The sequence below is a fragment of the Euphorbia lathyris genome, chromosome 7, assembly GCF_963576675.1.
Source record: "Euphorbia lathyris chromosome 7, ddEupLath1.1, whole genome shotgun sequence".
Taxonomy (NCBI): domain Eukaryota; kingdom Viridiplantae; phylum Streptophyta; class Magnoliopsida; order Malpighiales; family Euphorbiaceae; genus Euphorbia; species Euphorbia lathyris.
The window spans coordinates 64163279-64184579 of record NC_088916.1 but is presented as its reverse complement, the minus strand read 5'-3'; the positions used below and the strand labels follow the sequence as shown (position 1 = coordinate 64184579).

The following is a 21301-nucleotide window of genomic DNA, read 5'->3' as shown; positions in this document are numbered from 1 at the left end:
CTGGCTAAAGAGCTTCACCACTTGTCTCTTTAAATTTATAAAGCATTTTGTCGTTACGGGGCGTTTGGTATTCTATTGGGATAGGGATAGGAATAAAGGTTGGGATAGGGATAAGGATAAATGGTTGGGATAATGATAAAAATATGATAGTCGAGAATTATTATTCAATTTGGTATGTGGAATAGGGATGGGGATAAAATAATACATTTTACTATTTTAACTCTATTTAAACTACATAACATTAAATTGATAGATAAGAATGACTTTTTCATGCTATTAAAATCGCAGGAGCTTATCCCACCTCCTTATACCATCCCCTTCCTGAGTATAGGATTTGAGGGATAAGAAGCTTATCCCTCATCCGTCTCACTCTTCTATTTCCCAAACAAACACGGAATAACTTATCTCGTGTTTTTTTATCTCTATCCCATCTCCTATATCCATTCTAACAAACAGGCGGTTAATTTGAAGAACTTGCAAAGAGATTTATGCAAATTGAAATATATAAGTTGAAGAATTTAAACAAATTTGTGATATGTTCCTTTAAAGAGACAATTTGTAAATTTAAGGACTCAATTAGTTTTTTGTACCAAATTAAAGTACTCATAATGTATTTAAAAAAATGATAAAATATCCAGAGAGAGAGAAAGAGACAGAAGTGTAAATTTCTATATAAAGATGAAAAAGAAGTTGACAAATTCCTTTATAAGAAGAAGAAAAGAGGTAAATGGTCAGCTTTCTCATTATGGCGGCTTCATTGCCTTGTCTATTATATTTATAGACTTCTCTTCTCTCCTTTTCACCATCTTCTTCTTCTTCTTCTTCTTTTTTTATCCATGGCGACGTACATATTTTCTTCATCAGCTTTAATTTTAGGGGTTTCTTCTGCAATTTCATCAATTTCCTGCAGCTTGTTTTTCGCAATCTCAGCTTTCGTTTTCGCAGTGGGTCTGTTCAATTCCTCTCTTTCATTATTATTACTATTATTCCTTAAATTTTCCATATGTAGAATAGATCAGTTTAATTATGAAAATAGCGAAATGCAGCAGCAGCCATAGATGCTTGAGTTATTAGGAAACGTAAAAGTTAAATGTTAAGCAATAATTTTGTTATTCTGTTCCGTGTGAGAAATGGATACTTACTTGACTTTACGACTTGTCGCCTCTTAGTAAAGCTCACCATTATTTATCATTCAAAGTTGTTGCACAAAGGTTAAAAAAAAAAAAAAAAATCTTTTTTTTTCTAAGAATGTGTTTAATTTCTCTAATATCGGTTCATGGGTTATGTTGGGTCGGTCCGGGTTTGTCCCAATCCAACTCAGCCCATAAAATTCAAAGGTCAGATTCGGACAAGATTTGTTCACGGGTTTAGATATCTGTTTGGTCCGCCTAGGCCAGACTTATATAAAATAATTGACCTTAGGTTTAAGCCATCCAGACCCATTAAATTTTATCTATTTTTTGAAATAGGCATGAGTTTTATAAAATAGTACGGTCCGACCCGGCCTATTAATATTAACTACTAAATTTATATATTTATTTATTAAATATTTTTTTTTAAGTATAATTTTATTTTTTATTATTAAAAATTATTTATTTTTTTTCAGTTGGATTTATATGGACCGGCTTGGGCTTTCATTTTTAAGCCTGAGTTTCCAGTTCGAACTTATCTAAATTAATAACAGATTGATTTGGGCTGAACATTTTTAAACAAAAACTTGTTAAGCCTGGCTCAAATTCAATCCAGTCTGGCCATGGACAAGTCTACTTCAAGCTTAATCAGAAAAATTCTATGTCTTAAACCAATTTAATCACCTCAAAACTTCATTCAAAATAATCACGTCTAAACTTTTTTCTAAATTTGAGATTAAATTTTTTGTGTATAAAATTATGAATATATATAACATAAAGGCAGACTGCAGAATTATACTTTTCACGTCATAGGATTTTCTATGTAACATATGACATCAATTATATCATGAAATATGCATGGTTTTGGGTCACAAAATTACCATTTCTCTAGCGCTCTATTACCTTTTCTGGTTCTTAAAAAAAAAAAGTTTTTCAATGAGGGTAATTTTGAAAAAAAAAATTAGAGAAAATTACATTAAATTTTTTTATTTACATTTATCAAAATCTTTTTTTTATGTATTTTATCAGTATATAATTTTCAATCTTAAAATATCATAATATCGTAAATTTATTTTTATTTTTGTCAAATTTTCAGTTAGTAATTTTTTTTAACTGATTTACATAATTATTCACCCACAACTTTGATATCCATACTTGTAGTTGGCGCCACATTGGGAGCCATATCGGGAGGTTTGGTCGGAGTAAGTACTAAAAGTGGGTTTTTCCATGGAGCCACAGTTGGAACTATTGTGGGCTGTATTCTCTCTGCCGAAATCTTTAAAGTTTCATTTGCAACCTTCGATTTTGATCATTGTACAATTGCTTCTTTCATTTCCATTGTAAGCTTCCTGCTTCTCTTCTTCTCCATAAATTTGAAGGGTTAATTTCACTTATGGTACATAAACTTTCACTTTTACAACAGTATAGCCATTATATTTCAATTTGTAACGTTAAAATCTTTTAGGCGCTGTAGGGCTTGACGCTACAAATTGAAGTATTATCACTATACTGTTATAAAAATAAAAGTTTGAGGATCATAGGTGAAATTAACCCTCTATTTCAACTTTTGACTAGTTAATTTACACCTAATTCTGTTTTCAAGGTCGAATATGGTTCAAACTGCCTCAGAAAAACACTAATTCAAGGAAGATTTAGTCCAACCATGCATGTCCTGCAAGAAACTCAGGTAACTTTCAACAACTTAATTTCTTTTTCCTACCAATGCAAAGCATATTGTCTTTGGGTAAATAATTTATTAGTCCCCTACTTTTTACCTAACACACTGTTTGGTCCCCCTATTTTAAAAAACACATTTTAAGATCCCTATCTTTTGTCAATATTAACTCTTTGGTCCTTTTATCTATTTTTTTAGATTTTCAACCGAACATATCTTAGCTTTTAGGACAGACACGACACAATATAAAATGATCATGTTACTCTTATTTTATATTTGTCTGTTTATGCCAAATATAACGGTTATAAGTCTAAAAAAACTAGACAAAAGGACCAAAGGATTAATATTGGCAAAAGCTAGGGACCTTATAATGTGTTTTTCAAAATAGGAGGACTAAACAGTGTGTTAGGTAAAAAGTAGGGGACTAATAAATTATTTCCCCTTTTACAAATGAAAAAGAGGACAAGACGGAGATAGCACCCTAACTTCCGGGAACCACCTCTGAGAGTGGTGGTTCAGTCTTCCCACAAAATAGATTGTTGGGGATGCAAATTTGCATTCTCTAGCTTTCGAAGTCTGTATTCGCCCTTGTATTCATATGCATTTCAAGGGTTAGGATATGCTTACTTTGTTTTTTTCACCATTGGATGGTGATGAACTTTATCAAAGTAAGCTCATCCAATGGTAGAAAAAACAAAGTAAGCATAGAAGGCACCTGCATTTCAAATGCTCAAAATTAGTCTTTTTCTTCTACTGTCCTTTCCTTTAAATAAGATGGTAATGTTAATTTATTGCTCCAATATGAATGTAATCTATCAGGCAAGAAATGTTGTGCATATAATGCAAAATGAAGTCCAGAAAAATAAGATTATACTCACAGACAAGAACCTAGTGGACACCCTATGGAATGGACCATTCTGTTCAATTTGCCTTCAGGTTTTCTTCTTTATCACTTTCTATTTGTTTTATCGAGTTCATGTGCTTGTAATTTCGGATAATCTAGCTTCTGCTAATAAATCTGTTAGACATTTCTTCCAATCTCCATTAATTGGCTCAGATAGAAACTAATGATGCACCAGTTAACGAAAAATGAGAGATTCGTCTAACAGATTTGTTAGTCAGCGGCTAGACTGTCCAAAAACGTACAAGTACAGGAGCTAACTAAAGCCAAATAAGAATATGAACTTACTAGAGAATTTTTCATTTTCCTTCTCATTGGAAGGACTTCCAATTAGGGGATACTGTTTGCAGCTTGCCGAATTGCCGACACACTTTCCACCTGTCATGTATCTGTAAGTGGTTTACGGGACACTGTTCTTGCCCAATGTGCAGAAGAAGAGTATCAAAAACTTGGATTGCCATGATAGTTAAAATGGGAAAAGATACTTGAAATTTAAGCATAGAATGTAGGAAGAAATTCATTCATTTGTTCTTTGTTGGGGTTTGGTTTGTTTAGAGAAAGATTGATTCTTTATTTGTACATATTCATAGGTTTAGAATATTCAAATTGTACAAGGATAAACTAAAACTAATTTTTATTCTTCAAGGATGTGTTTAGTTTGACAAGCATTTCTTTTTATTTCGAAGGGAATATAAACTTCAAATACAAAGGGCTTTTTATGTTTCTAATGACCTTTCTATCAGTTCCAGTTTGCTAAAATGCAAGAGGAATTATCATATCATAGGCTGACACTTCCAGGTTCTTGACAAACAAAAATCTGCTAATAATTTTGAAAACCAGACAAACATCTTAATGCACCCTTAGTTGAGATTACACACAGCATTCTGCAAGCGAGATGGCCGAGTCCTGAAACTCCGGCAGGGCAACTGCATAACTCAAGTCTGCTCTAGTAGAAACGGATAGAAATAAGAAAATGAAAACTCACTAGCTTCATCAGCTCAGTTTGTTGCATCACGACTGTAGTATATTCGGCGCCGAAGCTCGCGAGGGAAGATTTGGAGCAGCATCCATGCCAGATCAAGGGACTGGAAGATGTTGCGGGTGTCATAAGCCCCTTGTGCCACAAATTTCCTCTCAAATTTATCCAAGAACTCCAGATATAGCTAGTGGTTGCAGAAAAGAAACACACATTCAGTGTTTTTTGAAAGATTGTTTGCACTCAGACAGAGTTGTTTTAACATAAAAAACAATTATGCTGAAGGCAGTTGTATTCAAGCCAATTGTTTTCCTCCATAGGGTAAATTACGCCCATGGCCCCTCCACTTGTGTTCCAAGCAACTTTCTTATGACCCCTGAACATTAAAACCGGAAATAAAAGTCCTTGAACTTTGCCTTTTACCAACCTTTGACCACTTAAATAGCAGGTAACCCTCCCATTGTAGAGCTGATGGAAATAATATTCTAAGCAACTTGAATTCTTGAATCGTTTGGTTTTCATGTCGTTTAGGTATTGTTTGGTTAGGAGAGCGAAAATGGTTGTTTAGAGCTCCAAAAATGGTGATTTGGAAAACTGAAAATGTTAGTTCCATGGAAAATGTGGTTCTAAACAACTTCAATTCTTGGACTTTTCTATTCTGAGGCGTCATCAGTCATTTTGAGATCAATGGACTTTTATGTAAGTAAAGAACAAAATTCGGTGACTTTTATGTCCGGTTTTGAAGGTAAGAAGCCATAAAGAAAGTAAGACCTTAGTTGAAAGGCCATGGGTGTAATTTACCCTTCCTCCATATGAAAATTTCAATCAATAAGAAGACACGTGAAAGAATAGAGAGAGAAGAGAGGTTACCAAATCTTCAGAAGAAAGTGCTTCCTCTCCAACCACAGCTTTCATTGCCTGGACATCTTTTCCAATAGCATAATTTGCATACAACTGAAATTCCAAATCAAGAGGGAATTAAATGAGAGACCTACAAGATATATTAAGTGATCATAAACTTCGAACTTCCAAAAAGAAAATGACCTGGTTGGACACATCAGCATGGTCTCGACGAGTCATTCCCTCGCCAATAGCACTCTGCAGGTATATCAAAAACAATGAGCCTTGACAAATGAATTTCTTAACTCGGTATACATCAGTATTTGAAGAAGACACCCTGAGCATGAGGCAAGGCGATATGCCTTACCTTCATTAGTCGAGAAAGTGACGGCAGGACATTAATAGGTGGGTATATCTGCTCAAAAGATGAACCGATAATTACACAGCTTTTTATAAAATAAAAAAAAAGAAAGAAAAAAAAAAGGTCTATTATGCTAACTCAAAAGAAGCAGGACAATACTCATTTCCATGAATATCTTTCAAAGAAGAGAAAGAACGTATATATTAACGAGTCTCTGAATCATTCATATTGGAAAGGATCCTATGAAGTTCACTTAATATAAGCAAAGGGGGCATTCTAGCACATGATGAGCAGAATTCGTGTTAGACTAGTTCTACTGGAGGTTCCATATTTAGTAGCTGATTGGCATACTTGGCAAAGTAAAAAAACTTTTCCATTAACTATTATTCCATAATAACCAACAGTATTACGAGGATTTGGCACAGCTTGAATTCGGTCCAGTAAGAACGGTTTGCTGGGAGACGTTAAGGAAACAATTTTGAGAGAAATGAACCAAAACCTACTAAGAGTCCTGTCGATTATGAAGTTGTCGATCAATATATATTTGACCCTCAGTAATATAACCCGTAAGATCAGGAGTAGGGTGTGTGATATCTATTTAAATATAAAAAAAATCAACCATAAATTGATGGCAAGTGCAATTGTGTGCCAAGTAGAGCATATCTTCTTTTTTTTAACCCAAAAGATTACCATCATAGGGCATGGTTAAAATTGGAATTTGGGTGATGGAGCCTTTTCGGCCTTCAATGCGCCCAGCACCCTCATAAATTGTTGCAAGATCAGTATACATGTAACCCAGATATCCACGCCTTCCAGGCACCTCCTCTCTAGCAGCAGATACCTGGACTTAGAATCAGCAATGTTTTATCAGATCAGTCAGTTGCAGAAAATTTCTAATGAAACATATAAAAGAAAACGAGAAAAGTCATGATCCAATCCTCGCAAGAAACTGAAGATCTTCAAGTTTAAAGGATGTTAATGTGTCTACAAAACTCGTTGAGGTAAATTCATTACCTCACAAAGAGCATCAGCATAAGAACTCATATCAGTAAGTATAACTAGAACATGCTTCCCACATTCATAGGCCAAAAACTCTGCAGTTGTGAGGGCAATTAGAGGAGTGATGATTCCCTCGATGGTGGGATCATTGGCCTGTAAAACAGCAAGCAAAATGTTGACAAGTAGTGCATAGGCATATTTATAGACAAACTATTCAATAAAGCGAAGTTAGACAAACAAAATGAGAAAAGAACAGAGATTAATTAAGTTGAAATTACCAAGTTTAAGAAAAGGGAACTCTCTCTCCATTGATCCATTTTCCTCAGAATCGCGCCTGAAAATTAGGCTGTCTCCATGTTTACACCCATGGCTGCAAATACAATGGCAAAATTGTCCTCTTCCCCATTCTACAGACAAAATCATCGCATATTAGAGAACAGCTTCGTACTTAGCAAACTCAGTTAGAAGAAAACATATAAATAAGAGAAAGAAAAGGCAAATGGAGTCCTAATTCCAAATAAGAAAAGGCAAAAACCATATGAATAACCATCTGAATAATTCAATCCAATACAATAAAACCTTTTTCTTTCAGAAAAGTCTCTGAATCATAAATTAAAAGTTATACCCAGTGAGACAACAATTGAATCTGGCAAGTTATTTATCCCCGAAGTGCAGATTAATGGTTAGTTTCCAGTAGTTAATATTACAGAGAGAAAGCAAATACAAGTTAAAGGCGGCCATCTCTGACAGACAAACAAGCATAGAATGGCATTCAAGTGATGATGGACTAAGAAAGACCAAGAATTTGGTTTCAATTCAACAAAGCATACTAATAAAGAAAAGGTGGGAATGGCCTCCTTATCAACACCAGCGTACAAAATATACCTCCAAAAGATTTCCAGACTTTTCAAGCCTCTTCGCAAGACCTGCTTGGCGAAAAATCTGAGCAGCTATTTCGTTACAAGGAAGACCAGCAGCAGAAAAAAGTGGAATCTTCTGACCAGGGGCAATAGAATTCATGACATCAATGATATCCCTGTCTGTATCATCTCTTCAGGATAGGCTCTTTCCCTAGGGTTTATGGAGCTTCCTGAGAAAGACAAGGAAAAGGAAAAGGGTTCCAATTAAAGCGAGAAAGAACAAAATAAAACACAATAAAACTTCTAACACCCAATGATAGAGCAAATATCACGTTCCACATCTTACCAGAAATATCTAGGAAAGCCTCTGGCAGAATTGGAGGACCATTATCAATGGGTTTTCCGGAACCACTAAATATGCGCCCAATCCAAGCATATCCAATGATACAGGTGTTTTCAAAACCTGACGAAATTTCAGTTATTACAAAGGTCACAATAATATAATAAAACAACTTCACAAGAAAGATCTCTACAACAATTATAACAAGAGCAACTCATATAACAGTGTGTATTCAGCCATCGGTCATGCATATGTGCAGCTGGACAAAAAATATGGCAATATGCAGAATCCTAAATGTTCACTAACGTAAAAACTTTGCTCCTATCTTTCATAAATCACAAAATTTACCATAATGGATGAATATATGAAAGTTGTCTCCCATACCACAATGAAATTAGAATATTCTAGTTAAAGAAAATGAAATGCATCTTATGCTAAAGATTATACGAAAAGAGTCATTAACGGTTAGCTTAAATTCCACTCAATCTAATATAGTAAAATGAAACTAAAATGTGCCAAACAAAGATTTTATAGTAAATAAATAATATTTCTTTTGATCATGGCTCATCACTGAACAAACAACTAATAAATTGATTATTCAACTTTTCTTGCATTATTGGCATATTTCAACAAACATTTCATGGCCCAAATCAATGAACTCAACTAAGTTCCAGAACTGAAAGAAAAAGAAAGGAAAACGTTGTACCTCTCCTGTGAACTGCACAGTTGTGAACTTGTTGTCAATACCAGATGTTCCTTCAAAAACCTGCAAGCAAAGAAAAACATATATAAGAGAATGGAGTGGCTAGTCTTGTCTCATAGTATACACAAGCAAGCTTAACAATCATGAAGTTAATCAAAGGAAATGGTCAACTTTAATTGTCTTGGAGTAAACAGAAAAAATCAGTCTCCAGTAGAAGCCTTCACTAAAAAGGGAGGGAGAATTAGACATAAACCAAGCCTTTCTACAAAGACCAATAATAATGTCAAACAAGTATAAGGATAGAACATCTACACAACAAAAAAAATAAAACATCTTACTGAAATTTTAAACCGTTTAGGTAGGCACAAAAGTACAAATGCTTATTTGATCCTATCAGGGAGGTCTTTGACTCTAGATGGAGCATTTGTAATTTTATACCATTTTATGAACACAAAAAAGAAAGTATGAATTTTATTCTACATTAAACACAAAAGAATTAAACTTGAAACTTTAAATAAGACATAGAATGATACCAACCTCTGCATCTTTGTCCTTTCCGATAATAAGCTAGTCTTATCTGAGGGCTCAAGAGAACTGTAAGATGCAATGGGTAGGTAAGTAGCCAGCCATTTTCCAGGCTAGGCTACTGCTTGGTTAAGCAGTTCCTGATTTATGCACCCTTGTTCAAGGCTGCAGCAATGCAAAAACTGCAGCGCTATACACAATTGCTCAAAACAGACACATACCCCAAAAACAAAAGGAAAGAAGAAGAAGAAGAAGAATATTGCACAAAGAAGAAACCGTTATTAGTGAAAAACAAGAATGAACAGAAATGTGAGATGGAATCAGTAGAAGAAGAGCAATAGTAAATTGATGCCACCCTCTTATGGATTCCATCTTTCTAGGTTTTCTTTCTGCACCTTGCTCAGGCAGCACTCAATTAACTAAATTTTTGAGAGAAGCCCATGATTTAGGTGCAAATTAATTAGACTCCAACAAATAGAAATTTGTGAATAAATCATAAGGAAAGAAAAGCTTAAATTAGGTGTATTGGCGAAAATCATGTTCAACAATTAACTACTAATTTTATATAGGGAAAGAAGGAAGCTACTTGATGCTTCTGGGGATTTCTCCATCGGTAGATAGGGGAGGGAAGTTCAAGGAAAGGAGTAAAGTAAGAAATGAGCACAAGTAGACCTGCACAATGGCTTTTTCCCCATCTAATTCTAAGACCTGACCGCGCCAAATTGTTCCATCTCCCAAGGTAATATTAACAATTTCCTGGAATTTTGGACCCTGCAACATTCGAAAGGTTATGTGACATGAAAGATATTGAACTTCAGAGTAGAAATAACCAAGCGCAAAAAGATCAGCCTTGACTTTCTCGAGAATAACCAGAGGCCCGGCAACACCAGAGACTATTCTATACTCTGAAAATAGAAGGCAATATAACAAAAACCATATTACATAAACATCAGACTCAAAAATGGGAGAATTTAAATGTAGAATTGAAACAGAACATTTGAAAAAGAATAAAAGACCTCACCCATGGCAACCTCTAGATTTCCCTCCATTTCTAAACTCTTTTCTTCCGCTTACATTTTTCAGGTGATGAGTAATCAGAAAAATAAATGATTATCTCCCTGGAGGGAAATTTGGAGAAAAATCAGTGCCTTGTCAAATCCAAAGAAAGGAATTATGTTAAACTGGGTACAAGTGAAGCCTTGACCACAAAGCTATGTTAAAAAAAGTATAGAAACAGAGAACATGAATTGAAAATCAAAGTACGGATCTGATACTAACAAGTATTTACGGATAATCTCATAGAAATTGAAGAGTTGGAGAAAGAGTTTAATCGGAAGGCGTAAACTTGGAAAATTGGTTGTGAATAAACGAACTTGGTTTTCTTCTGTAATTATTGATTCGCTGACAATCACTACTGGCGTGGTTCGTCACTGATTGTTTATCCACTTCTCTGTAGAACCTTGTTAAAGTAATGCTTACTATATAATATAAGCCCTTAACTTGTAACATTTTGCAAGTTTAATAGTATATTTTGATTGATAAGGTGTAAAAATACCCCCGTAATGTTTACACCTATGGCTAATTTTATCTCTAATGTTTAAAATTGTGTAATTTTATCCTTAACATTTGCGGTCAGTAATTTTATATCTAATGTTAACAAGTTGGGTTAATTGGAGAAATTATTCATTAAATTGTCGGTGGTATGATTTAATTTACAAAATAAGGTATTTCATATTATATTTTTAAATTCTAATTACAACCAACCCGGAAAAATAGACTGATTGACTTGATAAGTGTAACTCTTAGGGATAAGAATTTACTCTTACATCCTTGGAGGCGAGTTTCGATTCTCGCGGTAATGCTTCTTCTTTTTTATTCGATTTCATCAAGGAGCTTGGCAATGACATTTTTATCTTGGAAAAAATTATTCTTACATATCGACAAAACACGGTCCTTCCCCCAAAACGCAGCTCCCTAAATCGGAATCATATAGCATACGATGGAAATTTTACGTTCTTTACTTATTTCACACTTTATGAACTAAAATTGATATCGAGGTTCATTTTACACAACTGCAGTTTAATTTTTAGGCATGTATTTTGTCAATATGTAAATGTAATTAAAAAAATAAAATAAAAATGTTCTTGATTACATCAGAACAGTAATATGAAATACCTTATTTGTAAATTAAACCATACCATAGACCTCTATTTGCAAGCTTTTAAACCACATGTCTCTATTTGCAAATTGGACAAACTACAAGCATTATTTTTATACTTTTTTCTTTATAATAATGTTTAAAATTGACCAAACTTGCCAATATTAGGAATAAAATTGCAATTGGATGACAATGTTAGCGGTAAAATTGCAGCATTTTAGATGTCAAGAATAAAATTGCTCCTACATATAAACGCTAAGAGTATTTTTGCACATTATTCGTATCTTGAACTATCGAAAACCTGAAACTTGTTGTTAATCATCTAATTATTTTATTCAATGAATTTCACCGAGAATTGAAAAGCATATTCCATACCTTGTTAGACTTAAATTTGCCAAATCAACAATTAAGAGTGCATGAGCTACAAAATTGATAAGTTCATGTGTATCATAGATTCAAATTGACAAGTTGATAGATTCAATTTAAGAGTGGATGAGCTACAAAATTGACAAGTTCATGTGTATCATAGATTCAAATGGACAAGTTGATAGATTCAAAATGAAAAGTTGAAATATGCGATTGATCTAAATATAAATATAACTAGTTAAAAACCAGGCGTATATAATCTTTTTCAAATAATTTTTTTTATCAACTCTAAAATTCCATATGAGCCGAAATGTTGTTTGATGAACCGTAAGTGTCACAGATATGGGTCTCGACAAGGCCAGCCAATTTCTATCGAATGGACTTATCCCTTTAAGCGTCACGACAATGCGTTTATCGATATTCCATCCTGGAGAGTCCTCCGTATATAAACCTCATCCTATAAGGATCACACATTATGGCCTATGTCGAAGTCCCTAGGGTTCCAACCCTATGGAGACATCCACCTCTCTTCACGAAGGACGAATCCACCTCTTTTCACGAAGGACGAATTCCCGACTCTCCTAGTTTCTAGTGACTAGTATGGATCACTTACCGATTACTAACCTAGAGGGTGACGAAGATCCAATGTCAGGATAGTCCTTGTTTCCTGTAGTATTCCACATACCAACTCGGCTTTTACGGTTAGCGTACGTTAATATATTCTATTCACCACCACTATGTATCTGGGGTTGAGTTTGGAGAGTAGTATTTGGGATTGAGTTTGGGTATGGCAAACCCCATGCCTTAAATTATCCCCTGCTGAGAGGATCAACTTCTTCGTTGATCGAGGAAGCCTCCTACAAAGAACGTTTCACTCTCCACTCAAACCCCACTCAGAAATTGAAGGAATACATGCTAATAAAATAACACATTTTAATGACTTTCTTAATTGACGGGCGAAAATCATTTTAAGAACATTGGGAGAAATAGGGAACAATAGTACAAACAAGTGATGCATTACAAGAAAAAGATAAATATTGTTATAATTTGAATAAACATTCTGTAACCATGACCTCCTCCTTGGAAATACAACTAACAAAATTGCTTTCATTCTTCTCTTTCTGGTAAACAAGACCAGACACCAAACTATGTTGCACTAAATCTAAATCTTGATGTTAAAGTAATCTGGATCAAAATGATGCAATCTCACATACCCATCTTCACCGCCGCTCGAAAAGCTACACAATGAAAAGTGCAAACATGAGTAAAGTTGAGTGGCCATGGATGTAATTTACCCGATTATGTACACACAAACATGACCTGAACCTTTTATGAAGCATAACATAAAATGTACCTCTTCCCATCAGGATTGAAAGCCAAAGCATTTATAGGTCCAAAATGGCCTTTCACACCTCCAATTTCTTCAAGAAGAATCTAAACAAGTAAGCCAATGAATATCAGTTTCAAAAGTAAATCCTCCTCATTAAAAAAAAAAAAATCTTATTATGAACATGAAAATTTTAACCTTGTCATAAAATTTTGCTTCAAACTTGCCGGAACGGTGATCAGTGGTAGTGACAGATGAAGCATCCTGACCACCTCCAAGAACAACCTGCAGAGCCAAAGAGCAACTATGTCCATGAAAAATCATGTGAAAGAAACAGCCCTCTCGGAACACAATTTCATAAGTTCACAAGTATCCAATGAAAAAAATAATTTGAATTTGAAAAATAAATAAAAAACACTACCATATCAGTAAAATAGTCAATAATAATTCATCTTAACTTACATGATCAAGTAGTGGAGACATCGTAACAGCATTGACTGGACGTTCTGTCTTATAAGTCTTGATAAGAGTCAAAGTTCTGGTGTCCCAAAGCTAAGAAGAAGTAAGAGAATAGCAATTAACTACTATATGAAGAGTCAATTAATGCCAAGTGATATGAGAAATAGCGAAACTAAAACATAAACAGTCAGGAAGAGAACATATATCTTGGCGTTTTACCTTAGCAGACTTATCTAAAGAACCAGTAAGGAAGTGTGAGCCATCAGTATACTTTGAGAGTGATGTTATTGTCTTCTTATGCCCTACTTCCTGATCTGACTCTTTCAGAAGCTTTCCAGTCTGCAAAGTTTGATTGAAGAGCACAGCTTTAAAATTAAACACTTCAAACAAAGTCAGCTCATAAAAGTCAACTACAGTAAAAGGGCGGCCCGGTGCATTACGTGTCCCTGCTAAGCGAGGGTCCGGGGAGGGGTCCCACCACAAGGGTGTACTGGGGGCAAGCCTTCCCTTGCCAATTTTTTGGCAAGAAGCCGCTCCTAAGACTCGAACCCGTGACCTTCGGTCACACGACAACAACGTTTTACCGTTGCGCCAAGGCTCGCCCTCAAAAGTCAACTACAGTAAAAAAAAAAAAAATACAGAAGACATGAAACAAATGATAAATACAGAGCATAAGAGACATGCATATCCAAATGCACCAGCAAAAAGATACTATCCAATCTTGAACAAAAATATTTCATTTTCATCCAAATCATCTCAAGCCTTTGCATAGGGCTGCAGTGCTACTTGATTCGGAGCATAAGAAGCTAGCAAAATAGTCAACCAAACATCATATTGTTCAACCTGATGTAGTACCACTTAGGACCAACACTTCAGAGATTAACTGAATGAGCTACACTTTCAGAGGCCGGAATCTGAAATTTTCAAGTAAATTAATCCATCCACCTGTTTTGGATGTAACAAAATTATTTTCAACTGCTTTCCATTTCCAGGTGAAAGGAGCCTGGAAATCTCTAGAGGTAAGGCCATGAGCTACACTTTTGTAGATTAGTATGATCACTGTTTGACCAAATGAAAATTTCAGATTTCAGCCTCTTCTCATGCAACCATATATGCAACATATCCATCCATTTTAGCCACAAGACAAGATCATTCAGGACACCAAATTTTCCTCTGCTATACCAAATATATTAAACGTGCTACAGAATTATTCATTACCAAGAATAGGCAAACATATCAGCTACGACACAATCTTCCGTAGCTGTCCTACATGACTTCAAGATTACGTTTTTCTAATCCTACATTGCTAAATAAGTAATAGTAGGTAGTGTAGTTACCTCAGCATCCCATATACGAATTATAGCATCTTCTCCAGCACTTATGATAGTCCTGTTTAGGGGTCCCCAAACAGCTCTATTAATTCTTCCTTGCGGGCCCTTGAGAACAAGCACAGATTCACCAGTCTCTACACATATTATTGATAAAATTAGATGTACACAATTCTAAATAAAAGCCTTCCAGTATAAATAACAAAAACAATGACATGAGAGACGTAGCATCTGCATCGCAATACACCAAAACCTCCATGCAAATACAATAATAAGTGAATGTATGGACCAATGAATAGCTCTGTGAATCCGCATGATGCAATAGCAGCAATGCAAGACAATGATGGCTTCTGCTACACAACTGAAAGAGTTGAACCCTATATATCTCATAATCCATGTTATTTCTTTTTTTTCACTCAAGAATCCCGCTTCCTCTTCAAACAAAATCAGGATTCCAAATTATTAAACTAATGTAAGATAAATTACATAAAAACTTCTAAACTATGTTGCACGGAAACGGGAAATGAAATGGAAACGGATACCAGGAAAGGTTATTTCTAATAAAAATTAGCTAGGAAACAGTAATCGAAACGGACATGAAACACTGAAACGCTAATGAAAAAGAGTTTCATTGCAACACAGCTTCTAAATCTAGTCAAGCCTGGAATCTTAAGTTCACTCAAACATATTAGCAGTACCAATTACAAAATACAAATAATTTATTCATTCAAAGAAAGAAAGCTGTAGTAGTCAATCATCAATAATGAACCAAACCCAGAATAAATTGGAATTTTCATAGGCAAGCCCAAGCAGACTACCAAAATAAGTCCATTGGAAGTGTACTACTTGGTTCAATAGAGTTTGAATAACACAAATTTCACATATACAACATGAAGCAGTTGAAGTTACTTAAAAGAAAAATACTTACGGTCAGCAGGATCTCTAGCAATGTGCTTTACATGAATTGCCGAGGGCAACTCCATGAAAGGATCCGTTGTTATGACAGCAAGTCTATCTCCAACAGCTAAATCTACAGATTTCACTGGTGAATCAAAATTGAAAGAATATAACTGAGTCCCAGTTTGAACATCCCACAGCTTTGCTGTCTGGTCTGCACTCCCAGTTAAAAGGCGCATAGAGTCTCCTATAATTACAAAAACAAAATAATGTTATTGGAAGCTGCAAAAACTAATACCAACAATTTGAAGAAGAAAAATCAAGCATTGAAGAATATATACAGCTTAACCGGGAAAAAAAAAGGCCAATCGAAAACCATATCAAAAGAGAAAAAAGAAGAAACTTGCTTGAGACATCGCAACACCAAACAGCACCGTTGTGGCCGCGGTAGGTACCCAAACGCTCGCCGTTGTCGGCGAACCAAACAGTGGGAGTGTGGTCCTTGGCGCATGAAAACAATAGATCGCCTTCTCTATTATACTTTAAAAATGTCAAGGGCCTTTCGTGGCCTTTCATCAAAATTGGCCTCATCGCTGCTGTGTGTTCCGATCTGTACTGGGACGGCGGATGATGGAGTCAGGGGTTAAGAGAAGGAAAATAGAGAAGGTGGTTTTGACCTAAATCAATAAAACCTCCAATTTTACAAGCTAAAATGGGAAGGAATAGCAAAATTCCCAATTCTCAAGCTAACTCTATTTTTTTTTTCTTTTATAGGCATTACACACACTTTTAGTCCCAAAACTAAAGTTTCAAAATCAATTAGGATCCTAAACTATTAAAAACATCAAATCAGTTCCCTAAACTAAGTAAAATCATCAATTAAGTCTATATTCTATTCTAAAATTAGAAACTGTGACTATTTGATATAGACCGTAATAATCTCTGTGTTGGTTTAAAATAAATTTAGGGAATATGGTCTGAAACTATTTAACCGAATGACTTTTTATGAAGCTTCAATTGATGATTTTTGTTTAGAATAGGGATTCAATTAATGATTTTTTATTAGTTTAGTGACCTGATTAATGATTTTGATAGTTTAAAATCCTAATTGACTTTAAAATGATAGTTTAAGGAGTCAAATGGATATTATCTTTTTTTTTTAGCTAAAATCCCAAACGAATAGAAAAATCCTCAATTTTCCCTCAAGAGCTCTACCTCTGAGGCCACATAAATCTAAAATTGATTTGATAAAAATGCTAAAAAAAAAAAATACATATTTCAAAGAGAGAAATTTATACAGCTTTAACCCCTAAACTATGTACATATTTCAAAGAGAGAAATTTATACATCTATAATAGTACAGTAAAACCTCTATATAGGAATACTCTATATAAGAATAACCTCCAATTTGTTATAAAAAAATTTGGTCCCAACTTGGGCCGGTTATAAATAAGAATAACCTCCCAAATGTTAATTGTTATACATAATCCAAGTCCCACCTTTAGAAACTATACCTCTATATAGGAATAATTATGTAAATAATGTATATATGTATTAAGGATTTAAACAAAATTTATTAAAAAATTTAAAAATTATTGAGATTAAATATGAGTTGGCACACAAATTCCAACTTTAACTATAAATTCTTACCATTTTCCCATAAAACTCTTTTCTTTATGTATTGGAAACTAAACTCAAAACTCTTCCAATTCTTTAGATATTGGAAATAAAACTCGTAGACTTGATATGCTAAACATTAAATTTATAAACTTTAAGTGTTGATTTTTTTTTTGGGTACCAAACTCTATATAAGAATAACCTCCCAATTGTTATACAAATTGTCCGGTCCCAAACGTATTCCTATATAGAGGTTTTACTGTAATAGTAAAGTGTAAAATTACATAAACCAACAAATCAGAGTTAAAGTAGTCCAAAACATAAAATCTAAAGGAATGGGAACTAAACAATAACCATTGAGAAACCACGGTGATGTGAGCATGTAACTTTTCCAATCCTCACGATGAAATTAAGTTGCCTTTATCCAACATGTTATAGATGGACTCCGCATCTCATTGTATGAGATCATAGACTGAAATCTGAATTTCCTTTTATAAATTTTAGAGGTTTTTTGAGCGTGGCTGGTGGATCAACCACGTCAATTAATTAAAAAGAATTAATCAGCTCTCTAAACAGGTCATAGCGTATTAAAATCTGCTGTCCCAACTTTGCTGTCCCTCTCCCTGTACCCCATTTATCATTTGACATATGGCAATGTAATAGCTTTAACACCTTAAATGTTTGTTAACCTTTAATTAACTCTAATAATTCAATCCAGGTACGATGACACATATTCAAGTCTGCTTTTCAATTTTCTCTTTCTACCAATTAACAGAGTTTTGCCTCTTCTGATTCCGATTTCTTACAAATACGTTGTAATTGTTATTGCTGATAAAAAAATTTCTTCCGGTTTTATGATTGTTCAATCACGCCCAGTAAAGCTGATTACCGAGCATCATCTTTCTCTCCCAATTCCGATTACTGAATTCTTTTATGGTTTATTTCTCTTCAGTTATTATTATTATTATTGAGAATTCATGGAATGTTGAAGCCACAAAAATCAAAGTTAAATTTGCGATGGAGAATGTATGCATGGTGAAATGGTATGCAATATTGGTGTAGCTTTTTTGTTAGTTTAGCTTTTGCTTGATGGGTACCAAGGGTAAAATCTTCTGTATTTGCAGATATGTATCAAGTAAACGCTTTATATAGCATGGGACATTAAGTTATATTGTTATAGAGCACATGTGAGATGTAAGGATAGTTCAAAAGAATATGAACATGAAAAAATTGTCATAATTGTTTTTATGGGAAAATAAAATTGTGATATAAGTATCATATATTCCCTAACTAATGTTAAAGCAATAGAAATATGTGGGCATGAACACTTCAGTATTGGCCTCATATCCACTCCCCCATCCCACAATGTCTTCAGCTATGTTATGTGAAGTAATCTGTAACTAACAATTCATCTTAAGCAAAGGTGGATATGTAAATTTGAAATTATCAAGTGCAAAATGACAGCTGCAACATCAAGCCATTATGATGCGCAGAGTTTCACAACCCGTCAACCATGACTGAACCACATGTAAGAGAGCTAGTGGAAGTATCCTTGCTGGGGTTTGCTTTCTCAGCTTTGGTTTATCAAGTTTGGTTTGCTCGTAATAAGCAGTGCTTTGAAGGGATCCCTTTTAATTGTGCACCTGTGATTTAGAATGTTTGTAATTATGTTAAAACTAAGAAGGGGATGCTTCAAAATCCCTGTAGTTATGATTGGGCTTTTGTTTGTTTTAGGGCTGTTTCTCTGAAATAGTTAGGCTGATTTTTATTTGATTTTTCCTTGTAATAGATATTTTATAGTTTGTTGATATATACATATTTGTTTATTGATAAAAAAAACTTGAAAAAGAACCAAAATCATAATCACTTTGATTCCACAATGAAATTTGCAAATAGTTAAAATGGTAATTTCTTCCTTTAGAACATATATAGAAGTAACTCTTGTATAGAAAGGTATTCACTAATAAAATTAAAATTGCTCTTGTTAACTATGACAATTACAAATATATAAGGTCTAACTAACATCTAGCTTAGTCACATAATGATAAAGGTTTGAATTAATGATTTGGTACCAAGCAATAAGCTCTGCAGAAGATCTCATACAGAATTGAAGTAAGATGTCATGAGCTGTTGTATTTTGATTAAGCTAAGACGCGACTAACTTAAGTAAGCCTTTCCCTACCAATTTTTTTTTGGCAAGAGACCGCTGCTAAGACTCGAACCCGTGACCTTTCATTATTACTTATTATTGTGATAAATTTGTAACATCTCTAATACCTAATCATCAAAGTAAGAGAGCAGCTAAATCTGATCACTGTTTAACAAACTGGTGATGACATCAACAATTGCCAAGGCTGGAAAAAAAAAAATTCAATTGTAATGCAGTTCATTCATGAACAAACTGATAATGACATTTTATTGATTTTTCCATCACAAAATATACATATCAATTTGGTAAATTGAAGACAAAAGCAAAATATTGAAACAGAAAAAGGAAAAATAAGTTGGGCTAATTCCAACTGATTTCTTCCAGTGTTCTAATAGATTATTAGCTGCTGCATTGTATATCCTATATGACTTAATATCTAATACAGAGGTTGGTCAGCACCTGCACAGGTTGAACCAAGCCCAATGTATCAAAGAGATGAGTTTTCACATAAAACTCAAATTTTCGGTAATCTAAAAAATTATAAAATTCGATTTGGAGGAGTTGGAATCAAACATATGTAGGTGGAACATGTTGGATCAAATAAATAAACTTTCAGAGGTACAGGGGAAGAGTATAATTGCTGGAAGAAATTCTCTTCTGATTCTCTTGCCTTACTACTTTGTATTGATAGGTATTTATAGATTACAAACATGACTCTTAGTAAACCACATTAACTCACTATAAATACAGATACAGAAATGACTCTTAGATAATACACTGAACCACATTAAAGACTCTATTAATTATAAGTTTATTATTTCAACAGAACATTCTACAGATTGAAACAAAAAAATCTCAGCAGTGAAAAATATCGACAGACAAAAATGAAAAATATCGACAGACAAAAAAAATGGAAGAGAGATTGTTTTATATAATTGGAGAAGAGTAGGAGATTTGGTGTCCAAATAGAAAGTCAGTGATTGGAGGTTGATGATCAGAAAAGATGGACAATGATCGAAAAAGGTTTATGATGATAATGGGAAGAAAGAAAATCTGATCAGGAGAAACGCTAATCTGAGTTAGGATTACTAGAGTTAATTAAACGTTAACCAACCTTTAGGGTTTAAACGTTAAAGCTGATTAGGATTAAATTGCCATATGTCAACAAATAAATGGGGAACAGGGGGAGGGACAGCAAAGTTGGGACAGCATATTTTAATCCGATCATAACAAATCGGCCACTTGATATAGCTTATTGGCTATGTAGGGAATTTTCCCACAACTTCCTGAAATCAAGGAAGCACTCGGGATGGTGGGTGAGAGAAAAATGCACGAAAATATTTAAGGAAGTTGAGGTTTCAGAATGAGGGAGGAGAGAATTTTGGGAAAAGAAAGAAGGCATGTTGTTTATCACTTAATTTCGGTAACAATCAGTTCAATTCAGTTCAGTTCAATTCAGTACAGTTCAGCATTCAGTAATTTATCATTATTTATTATATTATATTATAATTATTATTATTTATCTATAATTTATCATTATTTATTATTATTATTATTATTATTATTATTATTTATCCTTTATCATTATCTATAAATGAGATAAAAGTCAAGAAATGATAGTTTATTAAAATATATATCGTTTAATAAAAAAAATTAAAATTAAAGTATGCATCCATATTTAAGAATTAGG

At 34.0% G+C, this 21301-nt stretch overlaps 2 protein-coding genes and 1 pseudogene across 2 annotated transcripts; 1 reads left to right on the top strand and 2 right to left on the bottom strand.

Annotated features, from left to right (window-relative positions):
* The first annotated feature begins 722 nt into the window (after positions 1 to 722).
* Positions 723 to 4354, top strand: LOC136235101 (NEP1-interacting protein-like 1). Its single transcript, XM_066024615.1, has 5 exons — positions 723 to 948; positions 2292 to 2470; positions 2734 to 2817; positions 3625 to 3741; positions 4028 to 4354. The coding sequence occupies exons 1-5, from the start codon at positions 837 to 839 to the stop codon at positions 4193 to 4195; spliced, it is 660 nt and encodes a 219-aa protein (XP_065880687.1). The 5' UTR covers positions 723 to 836; the 3' UTR covers positions 4196 to 4354.
* LOC136235102 (V-type proton ATPase subunit B 2-like) lies at positions 2876 to 10778 on the bottom strand (annotated as a pseudogene).
* Positions 10779 to 12821: 2043 nt separating this feature from the next.
* On the bottom strand, positions 12822 to 16587 carry LOC136201277 (eukaryotic translation initiation factor 3 subunit I-like). The gene is made up of 8 exons (XM_065991901.1): positions 16253 to 16587; positions 15877 to 16092; positions 14958 to 15085; positions 13840 to 13959; positions 13624 to 13713; positions 13360 to 13446; positions 13189 to 13268; positions 12822 to 13072 (listed from the first exon to the last, which is right to left on the bottom strand). Exons 1-8 carry the CDS (start codon positions 16434 to 16436, stop codon positions 12997 to 12999), a joined length of 981 nt encoding a protein of 326 aa, XP_065847973.1. The 5' UTR covers positions 16437 to 16587; the 3' UTR covers positions 12822 to 12996.
* Positions 16588 to 21301: the final 4714 nt, after the last annotated feature.